The sequence below is a fragment of the Strigops habroptila genome, chromosome Z, assembly GCF_004027225.2.
Source record: "Strigops habroptila isolate Jane chromosome Z, bStrHab1.2.pri, whole genome shotgun sequence".
Taxonomy (NCBI): domain Eukaryota; kingdom Metazoa; phylum Chordata; class Aves; order Psittaciformes; family Psittacidae; genus Strigops; species Strigops habroptila.
Window position 1 is genome coordinate 59,166,182 of NC_044302.2, and position 15,570 is coordinate 59,181,751.

The following is a 15,570-nucleotide window of genomic DNA, read 5'->3' on the forward strand; positions in this document are numbered from 1 at the left end:
AAGTAAAATAAAGCTTTGGGTCAACTGCATTCTTTTTTATAAAATGCCACAGTGGTAAAAGCATTTCACAAGCCTTCTCAAAGGAAGGTCTGCAACCCACATATCTCCCTCTGGGAATGAAAATACATCACTTCAGTGGAAAAAGGATTTCTGGATAGTGCTTTTGCAAGCTGCTAGACTTTCTTAACTATGAAACGGAACTGATCACCAGATCTCAGAGGAAGTCATTATGGGAACCTACACAGGGAACTTAGAACTAATTAACCTTCACAGTCAGTGCGGTCACCTTGTAACAACTCAGTCATATGCCAAGTTGATCACACTGCTCATATTGTAACAGCACGTAAATGGTAATTAATGATTATCTAAGGATTTCTAACAAAGCTAAAAAAGCACAAACAAACCCCCAAACCTAAATGCAAACCCCTTGTTTGAAGAAAATTAACCTTGTAAATTGAAGCTTACAAAGTTTAACTTACCCTGCTTACATTCTGAAACAAGTAAAATTAAAGACTCCCACAACCATTTTATTTAAATTTTTTAAAAGCAGATCCAATTTGATAAATTATCTGAATTCTTCTCTAATGCATATCAACAGCAAAAGAAATGCTTTCTCTAAGCATTCTGTGGTCAGATGGCTCTTGTATGACCCTTTCCATTATTTCAAAACAGAAGTTAACAACCCAAGACTAGACTGAAAAATTGCTACTTCTGTTTTATTTAAGGTTAAGTGGTTTTACCTCCACTTCTTTTCACAACCTTTATGAATTCTGCAGTTACCAACCCACTCATCAGAAGTACAAAGCATACCACATGTTTTGAAAGAGCAGACAAAGGCTGTTAGCTGTTTCCTACTCGCTGAACAACACTGCACTTAGTTCTTTTTATCTAGCTACCAGAAATATCAAGACATGTTACAGCATCGCTATGCCTCATCATTTTCCTTTGTCCAGCTTCCATTAGACACACCAACTGTAAAGAAATAATCTCTTTAGTGTGCCTGAATTCTTCAGTTATATTAAGCAAGAAAAGCGTTAGACTCAGAATGGCCAGCCAGAACACAGGCACTAAACTCTAGACTAAAATTTAAGCACTTAAGTCCCACTAAGAGGGAGGCCTGAACACTCCTGTGAATATTTCCTGCCCCCAAACATGGCTGGTATTTAGGTTTTCATCACTGATGTTCCCTAAGTGCCCAGAGTCTGGAAAATGCACATGGTTACAGACACCTTCGCCCAGCGGAGAGCCTTAGCATTTTTATCATGCCGAAGACAATAAAATTTAACATAGGAGGAGTATTCCGGTTTAGCACAGAAGAATGCTATGCATTTTGCTCAAGGGACTGCTGAGCCCAGAAGCCAAGTGCTCTCCCTCCACAATGTGTTCAGGGCATTGCAGAGTTGCACTGGCTCTAGCTCCTCTCTTTTCAGCCCTGCCAAGCCTTCGTTCTCGCCTGTCTGCATGTCCTCTGTGCATCTATCTGTGGACCCACAATTTGGGATTTTGGAGTAAAATGTTGGAACATTCACAAATTAGCATTGCAGAGATTACTTACCTGCTGCTACCTCCCAGTAAGCACCAAAGATTCTATCCTCCTCTCAAAATTCAGTACAAGGCCACCTGAGAACAACTTTCTTATGACTTACAGGTAAAATTAACAAAAACCTCGGAGCTATTTATATCAAAAGACAACTGAAAATTAAAGAAACTTTGTGCAGATGTCAAGCTTCTCTGGAAGTTAAGCTATTGTAAATGTAAAAAGTTAAACGAGCTCCCAGTAAGATAGGAATTTAAAGAGTTTGTAATTATTTGCTCTTATTTACTCTTCAATGAGCAGCTCATGAGATCATTAGAATATTTATACATGAATCTATCCTCCTCTTCTTGCTCTGTTCTGTTTTGGTTAATATTATGAAGGTACCAATAAGGTGGCAAATCTCTCTCAGGCACTGTGATGCACAGGACTAAATTTTAAAGAAAGTATACAGGAACTAACTTTTTAAAAAAGCATAAAACCTAGTATTTAATACACAGTGACTTGTAAGTCAATGTCATTCCTCTTTCCGAGCTGAGACTTTCAAATCTTTCTTATTTTTTTTTCTGCAGTTCAACAAGTTATTCATCATTCAGAACTATGCTACACGAGCTGTCTTCAGTTAAGATTTCCAATTCAGAAATGAAGGTATGTTTCTTGCAGAGAAAAACTACATCCACAGCTTCCCACTGAAAAGAGTCAGCTATTCCTATCAAGCTATTTTAAAAGGTGAGACCATCTGCATTACTTTTGAGCATTCTAAGGAACTACTATATAGTTTAAGACAAGGGTACTTATTCATTACAGTTGAACTGAGAAACCATAACCAAGGCTCTACAAAGCACCACACACAGTATATTTTGTAGGTCTACAGTCTAAATGAAAACATAATCAAGTGGAAGGAAAAACACAACAGAAGAGTCAGATTATGCATCTAACGTCAGCAAAAGGGGAACCAAGTAGGTGCAAAACATGCTTGAGGAAAGAAAATAATCATTACTGTGCAACAGAAGCATCTGTGTTTTCTACTCTGTGAAGTCTGATAAAATGATGGCTTCAGCAGAACTCATTGAAATAGCTAACAAATAACAGAGACTACTTCCTGCAGCTGGATAGAAAAAAGTATTATAAAATTCTGACTAATTAATTGTTCAGAAAGAGAGAAAAAAAACACAAAAAACTATTACAGTTTTAAGCTAGATGAGGAAGAGACAATGTCTTCCAGTTAGCATGTAATATGCACAGATAACATCCCTGCAAGATGATGATGAAAGAATTCACAGAATGGGAATTTCAAAGGTTATTTCCAAATCAAGGAGACGCTTGCCATTAAGTAAGACCTAGAAATACGAAAATATGCCTGATTTCTTTAAATATACCAAAAGACTATAGGTAAAGAAGGCTCTTCAAGGATATCTCATGCTTGTGTCTGACTGCTGAATCTTTTAAGGATGTATTTGACTATTTCAGAAATAAAATATTTCAGTTTTTTTTTTTTTTTGTTTTTGTTTTGATTTGGGGTTTTTTTTGTTTAGGTTTATTTTGTGAGATAAGGTAGTTGTGAGAAAAACCTCCAGACATCTATGTGGATAAAGTTTTTGATATGCAGCTCTGTTCTGCATTCAGTGTTGTGAGGACCTTGCAACCGTAATAATTAACTAACTGCCTACATATTTCTGCATACAAATCACCACATTGAATACTTTGCTGGCTGATGTAATATTTATCACGAGGGAATGAAGTGAAAATTTGTACAGTCAGTCACATCTGAGAAACAGCTGACCAATAATGCATGAAAATGTTTAGGAGGCTGCACGCAATACTGCAAGCCTCTTGCTGAAACAGGAGATAAAAATCAATAGTGAACAGGCAACAGTCACTGTTGCCCTGAGACTGTGGATGTCAACATCTGGCAGCCACCAAAAGGGCGGCTGCAGTGGCTTGATGTCTGTGGGCTGCAGCTTCTACTAAGAACAGAAACCAGAGATACTTTTCCTCACCACTGCTCATGTTGCTACCCTTGCTTACTGACATTAAATCAGTGTTTCCTCTGGGCTTTTGTTTTGTCATGAATTTCCCATACATAGCTGGAATGTTGATTTTTTAGTTTCTCTCTAAATTCTAGAATAATTAAGTTACTCAAAATTCTGTCTGTATGCGGTATAATGTCTCAAATCATAAAAGAACATGAGCCCCAGGAAAAATGCTATGTTCTGAGCAGAAGGGAAAACGGCCACATAGGATGGATTCTGAGGGATGGATTCTGAGGATAGCAAAAGAGGTTATTTAATGAGCTTTCAGCTCTGGATTTGTTTGAAATTGTTCTGTAAGAGCAAAGAATGCCAGGGGAGTAAGCCTCTAGGCAAAATGAGAATATTAGAACATAAGAAGAAAGGGATTACATATTTAAGTGTCTAAGCATGTGACCAAAATGACAATTTTTTGCCTTTTCAGTAGCTTTACATAACATCACAGTGATTTTCAGAATGACAAAACTTTACAGCAATTAGCAAATTCCGTTTACAAAGGGATCACAAATGTGTCATCTTTTCCTCGTCAACCCTCTAACCAAATTAATGCATTACCTTCGTGATATCCCAAATAGCACTTAAACTTGAAAGTCTCACATAGCAGTTGGAAAGTGGAAAAAAAAGTTTCCAGCTGAAACTATATGGGGATTGTTAACTAGGCAAAACAACTGGTTAAATTGTAATGCCAACAGTTTGCTGAGCTTCACACCATCAATGTTAAGAAATATTAACACCCATTTTCAGAAGCAGTATCTGCTTCCATTCAATGAACCTCAGCAGGTACACAGAGACACACACAGCAACCTTGCTGCCAAAAGAGTTCCTATCCATGTAGAAAGGGGTTGGGGGTGCAGAATAGCGCCATTCTTCCTACCACTGTCTATGATCACTGCATCTTCCCAGAGCGTTCAAGTCCAGAGACTGGCCAGATATCAGCTGGACAGATTACAGAGCAGAAAGAAGCACTGCAGAAGCAGCGACGTAAGGTAATAGACAGAAGGAATGTGATAGCTAGTACCAAGTGGGGAGAGGAAAAAGGATCACACTAATTTTGCTGTGTATTCATGACACATTTAAAGAGCTCTGAATGAAAACTAGGAGTAGTACATATTCTGACAGGAATATAAGGCATTTTTACTTCATACAGAATGATAGTTAAGCTTTGTTAAAACACCCCCCAAACTTGCTTAAATTACCCCAAGTTGACAAACTAATGCAAATGTATACTTCTGGAACTAAAAAACCAACCCAGAGTACAACAAGTATTACAGTAAAAAATCACATGCTGGACTAGAAGTGTAAAATTATGTCCTAATGTAGCAAAGTAGTATGCATGCACATACCACAGAAAAGATGAAACTCCAACAGCTACTTTCCAGTTTTCTTTTTAAATCTATGCAGTAAATCTACATATATGTTACTGAAAGCACACAAAACTAAAGTATCTTGTAAAGTAAGTGAAAATAACATTTACCAAAGCTAGTAAACAGGAAGACATAAAAAAACTTCGTAAGAAAAGTTACATGAACGGCCAAGGAAAAGACACAAGTGCTGCCCAAGAATCTGGTACCAAATCACACAGCAGGAATGCCAAATATACAGTGTCAGGTATGCACCTTATATAAAGATATGCATGTCCCACCAGCAGACACTGCCAAACTGTAATGAGTGAGTGATGCTTAACTTCTAAACTTGCAATCTTTGAGGAACTGGAAGCCAGACTTGAAACAATGCAGAAGTGGTCTCTGACAACATATTTACTTCAATCCATTAACAATAACCTTGGATGGAAAATGGGAACTAAAGCAATATGAAACAACATGAAAGTTCAGTTTACATTTCCGCAGGACAGAACTGGGAAAATTCTGTTCTCTGTTAAGTGGGTTAAAAAAAAGGGGAGAAAAAGCTGTGATGCTACTTTATTTTTACACCAAGATAAAGCATAGCAAAATTTGCTAAACTAATGTCCACTTAGGATCTGTATTTCCCTCTGCTCTTATCTTCATACCAGTTTAATTAGCCCCAGGCCATTCCTCTGGATCCATAACATCAACGATGACTGAAGTAACAAGCAGAAAAAAATTCTAAATATGCTGTTGTATCTAAATACAAATCTAAAATCTAAATAAACCTCCGTTGTAGATTGTGTAGTGCAGTGTAGTGAAAAATATGTGTAGAAATCAAGAAGTTACAACTCTGACTTAAAGAATTCTCAGGCTGTTATTGATCATCTTTTGGGGTGGTAATTAAATCATTAAATCACTATGATCCTCAGAAAAAGCATCTATTTTGTTAAAAACAAACAAACAAACAATATTCTGTTACTAGTCCCCAGGTCTCTAGAGCTACTTACAGTTCCAGAATAAGAATGACATCTGTTTTGTTCTCATAAACATCATGCAGGGTGATCACATTAGGATGTCGAATCTCTTTTAGTATGCAGACTTCTCGCTCGATATCTTCCCGGCTCACTCCGCGCCGGCTGGATTTCGTTCTTCGTTTCTTGATGAATTTTGCTGCAAACTGCTGGCCAGTGCTTTTCTCACGGCATTTTTTCACTACAGCAAACTGCCCACTGAAAAATAAAGGGGGAGTGAAGAATGAAGGTAAGTGTTTGGTTCAAGGAAGTGTTAAGAGTATCCTCTATTTACCACAGTGGGAAAAAGAGCTGTAACTGAATTACCAATTTGACTAAAGTACATTACTGCTTTTTTATGCAATCTAGAATAATACCTGGAAAAAACACTAGAGAAGACAGAAAAGGCAAGTTAAGGTACTGCTTTTACATCACATAAACATACATACACACGCATTTCAGTGTATCTGTAAGTAAAAGATAACACCTATGTAGATCACTGGATTTTTGACAAATAGCGCATTGGGGATTACTGGGCAAAAGTAATGGTATCTGGATTTCTTCTTCCACATGCATGATAAGGATAATTTTTTGTTGTTGTTCTGCAAGAGAGACAGTGCTTAGGTTGTTCCAATCTATATGATCTGCCAAAATTAACTTTATTCTGTCCTAAAGTATGGGGCTTGTTTTTTTGTTTGTTTGTTCGCTTTGTTGTGTCTTTGGGTTTTCTTTTTTTTTGGGGGGGGGTGGTGTTATGTTGGGGTTTTTTCCTTTTTTTTTTTTTTTTTTAACAATACTGGGTTGCAGGACACTGCTTTGATTTTTAGTTTTAAAAGCACTAACTAAATACAGTAATATCAAGAATTACAGCTATTGTATCTTATTAAGTAGCAAGTGTTTGAAGGTGAGAAAAATACCAAACTACTGAGGAAGAAAAACCTGAGACTGCGTTACAAACCAGAAGAAACTCCAGGAAGCTGCTGACTCCAGCATGTTATCATTTGACGTACAAGCCTGTGCTTCCAGATGTACACACCGGTTCAGATCAGAAATCACCAGGAATCTAATGCTGAGTTAAAGCAAGCCCAGGATTTCTAACACCGCTTAGTTTTGCTTTTAGGTTTTATTCATCTCTTGCTGAGGATTCTCTAGCAATGCTGGTTTTGGTTTATTTGACTGTATGAAGAATTTGCAAGATTATAAAATGATGCCAATGAGAAAATCTTCTGAAGTTAGCCTACCCTGTTAACTGAAGAAGTGTTGTCCCCTAAAGTAGACTTAGAACAGCGGTTAAATCAAAGACGAGGCTAGTAGGCATGTATAATTCTACGCATACCGCAAAGAGGAGCTAACCTATATTAGTAGTTAATTAATTACAGCTGACAGACATCTCTCTAGGAAGATATACCACCTGCAAAAAGGGCATCACATAATGACAAAGTGCCAAGTGGGAATCACTCAAAGCTACACATCTCATGCGTGAACTAAATGCACAATACTACTTTATTACTGGAGAATGAACATGTGCCAAATATGCCAGCAAAGTAATTAAGCAATTAAGGAGTGCACGATATATAGAAAATAGAAGATGATAAGTGATCAGCAACCATTTTATGCAATAAATGAAGATAATAAAATGCTGTAGGGGAAAATCACACTCATGATTATTGAATTTAGAGGGCTGATCAGCTAAGAGTACTTTATGCTGCTGGGTCACCACTGCCACCATTACTATGCTGATCCTATACAGAACCCCAAGTGACAAATTGACTTGAACTGGGACACGCAGTTGGGCAAGGCGAAATGACTGTCACCTCTAGAAGGCAGGGCAAAGAGATCCTCTCCTAGGAAGCCACCATGAATGTAGCTACCCCCAGCTGTGAGAGAAATAAACCCACAGGCAGTGAGAGAAATAAACTCTGAGAGAAGCAAAACAAACAGCCTTTTAAGTTTCAAAGTCTGGTTTTATTTCAATGTTATGATCACCATTCAAGTTTCATTCTTCCTTATTTCCTGAAATCAGTTTATGAATTTACGAGATGACTTTACACTGCATGAAAAAAATCCTTGCCTTAAGCTGCCCCTCTCCTTCCCCAATTCTGCACAAAGTTGTCAAGGGCCAGGTTCAGACAGGGCTCAACACATTATTACAAACTGCACTGGACAGACCACTGCTTTAAACCACTCCATATCCTCTTACCCACTACATGAAGTCTGGAAGACCTGCTTCACTTGCCTAGACAAGGTTAGCTAGTGATATCTGAGATGCTCTAGGACATCTAAGACATTGATATGGGACTGGCAGATGAGGCATATGACCTCTGAAAGATGTATGCCATCCTAAACTGGCAGCAGAGGGCTAGACCAACCCTCTCTGTTAGGTTCAGTTCAACTCCACACCAACTCTTCCTGCAACAGTGGCCCTGGGTTTGATCTTCAGGGTCTGAGCATTTTTGCACTGTAGACAGCCAGCGAGAGTGGTATCGCGTGCACTGAGGTATTTGCACTGCTGTAGAGAAGCACACACAGAGTCTTCTGGCCCTCGCTTATGGGAGAGAAAGCAGCAATTCACTCTCTCCCTGAGAACATGCACATCTCCACAGAGATATGCAGCTTTATTTAAAAAGCAACCAGCTTTTCAGGCAGTTCCCAGTTCCAGAGAAACTGCAAAGTCAGACAGCAGACATATGTAGGCATCACCACACTCTCAACAGCTACTCAAGCTCACAAGCCGTAAGGAAGTAAAAAGCCATTGCTTGCATTTTGGCCACCTGACTGTCTTTCAGGCTAGAAGCCTGAACTGCCTGATAGAGGAAGAAAATATTTCTGCTTATGATTCATCCATAGGCATGAATGCTACGTGGCTAACCACTTTCTTACCAATGCTCACCTCTTAAGTCTGGCAAAAGCTATTTCTTCATTTAAAGAAAAAAATATCCCACAAGGCAAACCAAACCAACCCGAAAATTAACAACAAACCCAAAAGACTAAAAAACAAAATTACTGCTAACATCACCTCTGAAGAGTCTGGGACTGCAAAATAATTCTGAAATACATTGACACACAATGCATTTCAAGACATGACATCCAAGAAGATTTAAATATAAAAGTTGACTGTGATTAAGAGTTATGTATGTTTCACTAACAAAGCATGTATCACCAACTTCTGGAAAATTCTGGTATTTGAAATTCTGATCTTTAGCCCATGGTAGAATTTTTCTGCACTGAAGAGAGTAACGCATTTTAGGCTTCTTTCTAAATAAAACATTCCACAGGTGTTTTTAAACATGCACTGTCTGTAGACCTGTAAGCTAAAAAAAGATGATTTTTCCGTAGTATTATTCATATTTGAATTACACCATTCCCCAAAACCACTTCATGCTTCTGATGTCTTTATGGCTGAGGCTGTTTAATCTTATTTTTGGCAATGGGTGAACTATGATATTAGAGCACAAAGCTGACCTACTGAAACAAAGGGTACCAGGTAAGACAAGTAGACCTCTTTCTTCCTCTTCTGAGCTATATAAGCTTTACTTTCTCAGTCTTTCACTTTTTTCTCCAACTACAACCACCTGTTTGAAGGATGTCTTATCTATTACAATTCAATATAAAAGTGTTACTGGGAGACCAATATATTGTTTAAAACCACACAACTTTATAGACTGGTACCATTCATGGTTTATTAGGATGTCAGGCTTCAGAAATCTTTGACATTGCTCAAGGCAGCAAGAAAGCTATCAACTAACAGGTATCTAGACTAAGTGTCAATTATACACCAAATAACCTTCTTATTGTTGCCTGTTGTGGTATTTAGCACATAACCCCACAATTAGTTGTTTGTTATTAAATGTTGTACATGCAAATCATACTTAAGCTGCAATCAAAGGGGCCATTTCATGCCTGGGATCCCTAAGCCACACCATTTTACAACTCTCCTGTTTTAAAAGCAGAAGAGCTGTAAATCAATGGGTATTTACTGTGGGCTCGAACCCACAGAACTGCCTTGACAAACTGTTGTAAGTCAGTTCTGTACGGTCTAACATATTTATACTCAGCAATATTCTGCCACAGATCCCAGAGTTTCCAATCCAGCATTCATTCATACAGCGTATTCAACGCCAGAAAACCCTTCAATTTTTTAAGTTCCCTTGCTTTTGCAGGTGACTGCCATTTTAGGAAACAATTACACTGAAAAATAATACAGAAATAAATCACAAACTCACACTTCATAAAATATCCGAGGTGTTTTGTTTTTTTTTTTTTTTTTTTGTTTTCCACATGGCAGAATCAGGTTAAACAGTGCAACAGGATGACAGCTTGACATTAGAACAAATAATTCTGTTAATAACAGTAATTTGTTTTGTGATCTTGTAATTCTTACTCAACCAGCAGTTAATTACTATTCTAAATCCACTCTTTTTGGCACACTTGGCATGATATCTCCACATTCAGTGATTTTCCAGACTCGCTTCAGAACAAGTGCTTATCCTGTTACCTTTCTCCATCTTTTTTCCAAAAGGACCTCACCAAGCCCTTTCATTTTTTCCAGAAGGATGATCACCGTGACAAGGGGTGGCAAACACCCTGTATTCCTCCCCACTCCCAGCCTTCTGCACCAGTTCTTCCCAGCTAGATCCTTCTGTAAGGACTAAAACTCTTGCCCCAAGAACCCTCCAAGCTGGACACAGAGATGCTCATGTAATCCCCAGGGACCATTTTTCTATTGTTTATTGCCACAATAGGGCAAGCATAAGGGAATTCTCCATGCTGTCTTCTGAGGACTACATTCAAAAGACAAAGTTTAATGGGAGCAGGGGATAAGAATAAGGAAAAGGTGTTATGTTGACATTAGAGTAATAAAATATCTTGGTATTTATGCTCTTTTTTTTTCCTAGTTTAAAAATTTGGTATTTACTACTTGAATCTGAAAATGTGCTATAGTAAGATCCAACTGCTTTTACTATTTGTCCGACTGCTTTCCTTTTTAAATAACTCATCCACCAGAAGGAGGCTTACATAATACAATTAATTAGCCTGTGAAAGAAATTGCAACTCTACCATACAGCTACTTGTTTTCTCCAACGAAACCATTACTAGCAGACTGCAGACACCTCTGTCTTTCCTCAGAAATGTGCAGCAAGGAAGGCCAACTCAGCACGCAATCTGCACCCCCAGCAGCGCCTCAGCATCAGTCAGCTCCATCACTCACCACTGCCAACCATGTACTGCTGCCTGTCATCAAGGGCATTTGAGCCGCTTCTGCTAACAATGTTAACTCTCACAAAACTCTCCAGTGAGGTAGCAGTACCTGAGTCTTTTCCAAAGGAAAGGAAAACTTTTCCACAAACTGTGAAGGGTTATAGCTACATTAAATCCCTCTACATCTTCTAAATCAAACAAAACAACATTTCCACTTCAGCTGCAATGCCAAATTGCAGGCAACCTCTTTCCCCTTAGTCCTCTCCCCTTCTTTATGGTCTTGCAAAAGACAGTGTACTTACAGAGGCACTTGAGAACCTCTCTTGCATGTATGTTTACAATACCACAGCTGAGAGCCTCTAGCCCAAAGCATCACCCCTACCCCATGGAGAAGATAAGCTATTAATTATCTCCATTAGCAAGGTGGTGTAAGCTGCATTTAATAGGTTAATAGAGCACTCCAAGCAGATGCAACTGGGAAGTGGTAGCATTTCATGTGTACCACACTCAAAAGACAACCTGTCTCACGGAGTAGCAGCATTAGTGCTAGCTACCAGCATCGCACCTGCAAAGAAAATCTTCATGGATCTTGACAAAGAAACTGGCATACTCTATTAGAAGGTATCTTTGCAAGTAGATTTTCCCTAAGAGCACGCACATCTTTTCTTTTCCCCACAGAGGGCATGTTAAGGAACATGCCCTTTCCCCAAATCACATTTTTAATTTTGAGCCAACCAAAGAGTACAGGCACATAAGGAATGAATGCAGGACTGACTGATAAGCTTGTATCATACTTGTTTAGGCTCTGAAAATCAGAAATACTTGTACAGTTCTCACAATTTTTGTGCTCCTTTCCTTGCCCTGCAATGTTTAATTCTCTAGCACTGATGCTGAGATTACCAGAAGTATTGTTCAGCTGCCAGTCCTCCAAGCACTGAAGAGCTTTGAAAAGATATGGCAAACAACATGAAGATGATGAGAACACTGCAGGATAGCTGTTATCTGAAGGATATATGGATCCTGGATAGATAATTAGGCTGGGGAGGGTTGGTTTTTATTTAACAGCTCTGGCAAAACAATTTTCAATGCAAGTAACAAGTTTACACTTCAAGTGCTGACACAGACACACATCTCGCAATTGACAGTGGAGCTGTCTTCTTTATGTCCACGGAGAAATGCATTTTCGCAGCCTACAGTGAACCTAAGTGTCAGCACTCAAAGTACTTGACCACTCTGTAACATGAAGAATCACCTAATTACTTGGTAGAATAATGAGCCACAAGCATCTGAAGCCTATTGATCACTGTAAACATGTTTCAACTGCACATAAACACTTGTTATAGGAAAGGGCACACTGGTTGTAGCACAACAGAAGTAGTAACTTTGAGATACGCACACACAAAAAAGAAGTACTAAAGAGGTGAAAGAGGAGTTAAATGTGACACAGCATATAAGCTAAAGAGAAAATACTCCTCAAATCCTATGAGTGAGTAAGCAGGAGGATAAACCAGCTGAAATCTGATGGTGAGCTAAAGCGATCATTGTTAGGAGAGGTCTTTCCCAACTACTACTAATATAGGAAAACAAATATAAGAACTTAATTAAACTTGACCATGAAACTATAAATAGTAGAGGTCTGCAAGTACAAAGGCAGAAAAGTAACATACTTGTGTAATTTTGCAGTACATTCCAACATGTATGGAGTTTAAATCAAGCTGTAATTTATACCCATTTTATCAGTAAGATGTATGCTGATATGCATTTTCCTTTGAAATATTCTGGAATAGCAATAAAGCTGGAAAGAGCAAGGACAGCAAGGAAAGGGAAGCAAAGAGGAAAATTTGACACATGCATAAAGCAAACAAATGCACTGACAACTAGTATTTCTTAATTTCCAAGTTCCTTGTTACACATAGATACGTTTATACACTTATGGACTCTGTGCCTCTTAAATTCCCTTCACTAATTTCTGACTTAGAGGTATTTTGGTGTCAGATTACCAAGTTTCAGAAGTACCCTGATCCCATATACTGACTCGTACCCATATCCAACATACTGACTCAATCTAGATGATGTTTTACTAGTTTGAAACATTTGATGTACCCATACTGCAAGGTAACCATTTAAAGTTATTTTACCAAAACATCCAAAGCATTCCCTTACGTAATATTTTAAGAAAAAAAACCCAAACAAACTAAAACAAACAGAAGCCCAACTTTTAAAATAATCTGTATTATTACTGTGTAAAATACTGCCAGTTAGAAAAAACACTGCATTATCAGATACTATTTTTTGTCTGTATAAATCAACTGAAACCTCTGTTGTACTACCTATTCAAATACAGTGTAGCTGTAAACTTATTAATGAAATTAATAGAAAGATAGTATCTGTAACAGATGGTATCATACAATGAAGTAGTCAGAATTTGAGGTTTCAAACACTGTAAAAAGCAGGTGGTTCTAAGTTTTAAACATATCCATATACTAAACTACCTATCATAACCTTGTATAACTGAGGTCATGTTGCAGGATAGACCAGAAAGCGAAGAATCACAAATATAGGGATTGTGTCCAATTTGTTCTTTTCTCCAGCCTTTTAAAGCTTGTGCCTCATATTTTTGTGGTTTGGTTATTTTAAAAGCAACCATTATGCATTTCAACTATGCATTTATCGCCTGCAGAAATCCACTTGTGCAGTTAGCCTCAGCAGATTACACCAATGAAAATGGAGGTCTCTGTTGCTCTGCTGCATTCTGCAATTTCATCAGGCTGCTAATGTACTTCTCCAGATGTTTTCTAAGCTTACAGGAAAGTGATTTTCAGTCTCTTTTTTGTCTTCTTAGAAACCCAGAAGAACCATTAGTCCTAAGCGAGGACATATATAAAGCTATTTATCATTCTGTTATGATGGAGCACAAGGAAGATACCATGTTGTTCACAATTTATTATTTCTTGTGTGCTTCATATCACTCCAAGTCCTAGATGAAAAATGAGAGGAAGGGGCAGGTGGAAGGGGACCCAGGACTCGAATGGACTCCTTCTTTGCCTTTGTATATGTATGCACATGTATCCAGCGCGGAATGGAAGACTATGCTACAAAGTGTCTTCACAATACCAGTTTATCATAGTGTTACCTCACTTTCTGGTCCACACATTTAAAAAGGGCACATGATCAAGGGGGTGAGCAGCTTTGCCAAGACTCACTACACAGACCGTTACCTATGTATGTATTCAGCCAAGATGGCATCTCACTGAATACAGCTCCCCAGAATAGCAATTATTGTTAAGCACCAGCAGATTAATCAGATGGCTCTGGCAGGCTCAGAGAAAAGGGGATAGAGAGCTAGGTTTGGAACATTTTCAGTGTATTGTACCCAAATGTTGAAAGTAAGACACAGCACACCAGTACATACCCTCCCATGGCTTTCCCAACACCCTGAACTAAAGGAAAGGGGCTGATCTGCTTGGGATTTTATCATTCTAGTCAGAAAACTATGACAAAGTTTTTCCAGCACAGTTAATGTCAAACAAGTTAAACTGCTGGAGCGCGCATGCATGCATGCATGCATATGTGCATACATTTACTGACCTGAAAAGCAGCCATTAAACTGGCACAGTCCATCACACCAAGATGATGGGAAGTGGATCCTATGGATCAGTAATTTGACAGTTAACTTCTACCACAGGTGACTGAATAATTGTTCACATTTAGAGACAAGAAGTTTAGAAAAAATATAGTCTCCTGATCAGGTTTCATTTTGTGAAGTGGAACAAAGGATAAGTTAAAAAAAAATAATAAATTACAATCCAGCCTGCCCCGATTACACGCAATACACGTAAATGCTTTCACCCATTCTCTGTGTACATAAATATGTCAGTATCTCTCTATACATCATGACTAGAGCATTGTAGAAACAGGATACAAAACAAAATATGACCACACGATATTTTGTTCGTAGTTTATTTTATACACACTATGCTGTGGAGCTAGCAGGTAGATATTTGATATATTCTATCTTTGTAAGCGGTAACTGAGTTACTGTCCTTGAAAAGGGCTGTAATTAGAAGCATAGGAACTTTGAAAAAGAAACTAAAAGAGTCAAAAAGCTTGCAACATTCATATCCTGCTGATGTACTTTGCCTGAAGGCTAATGGACAGCCCTTGCCAAGTATGGCTGCTATGTAACCAAATACGATGCAGTCCTCTCTTTTACCCCAGGAGAGTGCCTTCACATTTTTTCTCTTAAGGAAAGCTTTGTTTCGCGACAGGGCTCTAAACTCAACAGGATTTCAGCGTGCAAAATGTGCTTTCACTGGGTGACACTAGATCTCCCCATGAAGCTGCAAATTTAACTGCTCTGCGTGATTCCCGAGTGTTGGCATACATGAGCAGGGAAGAATGGAAGGAATTATGAAAAGCAAAGTTAGAGGTGCTTTACTGTGTGCTTCAAT

At 38.4% G+C, this 15,570-nt stretch overlaps 1 protein-coding gene across 5 annotated transcripts in view; it reads right to left on the reverse strand.

Annotated features, from left to right (window-relative positions):
• The window catches only part of DAPK1 (death associated protein kinase 1), a 92,372-nt gene that overhangs the window by 42,202 nt on the left and 34,600 nt on the right, over positions 1–15,570 (reverse strand). For all 5 annotated transcript variants that reach the window (XM_030471220.1, XM_030471223.1, XM_030471222.1 and 2 more), the window contains one exon: positions 5,918–6,139. In XM_030471220.1, coding sequence (XP_030327080.1) covers positions 5,918–6,139 — 222 coding nt within the window. The remainder of the gene's footprint in view (positions 1–5,917; positions 6,140–15,570) is intronic.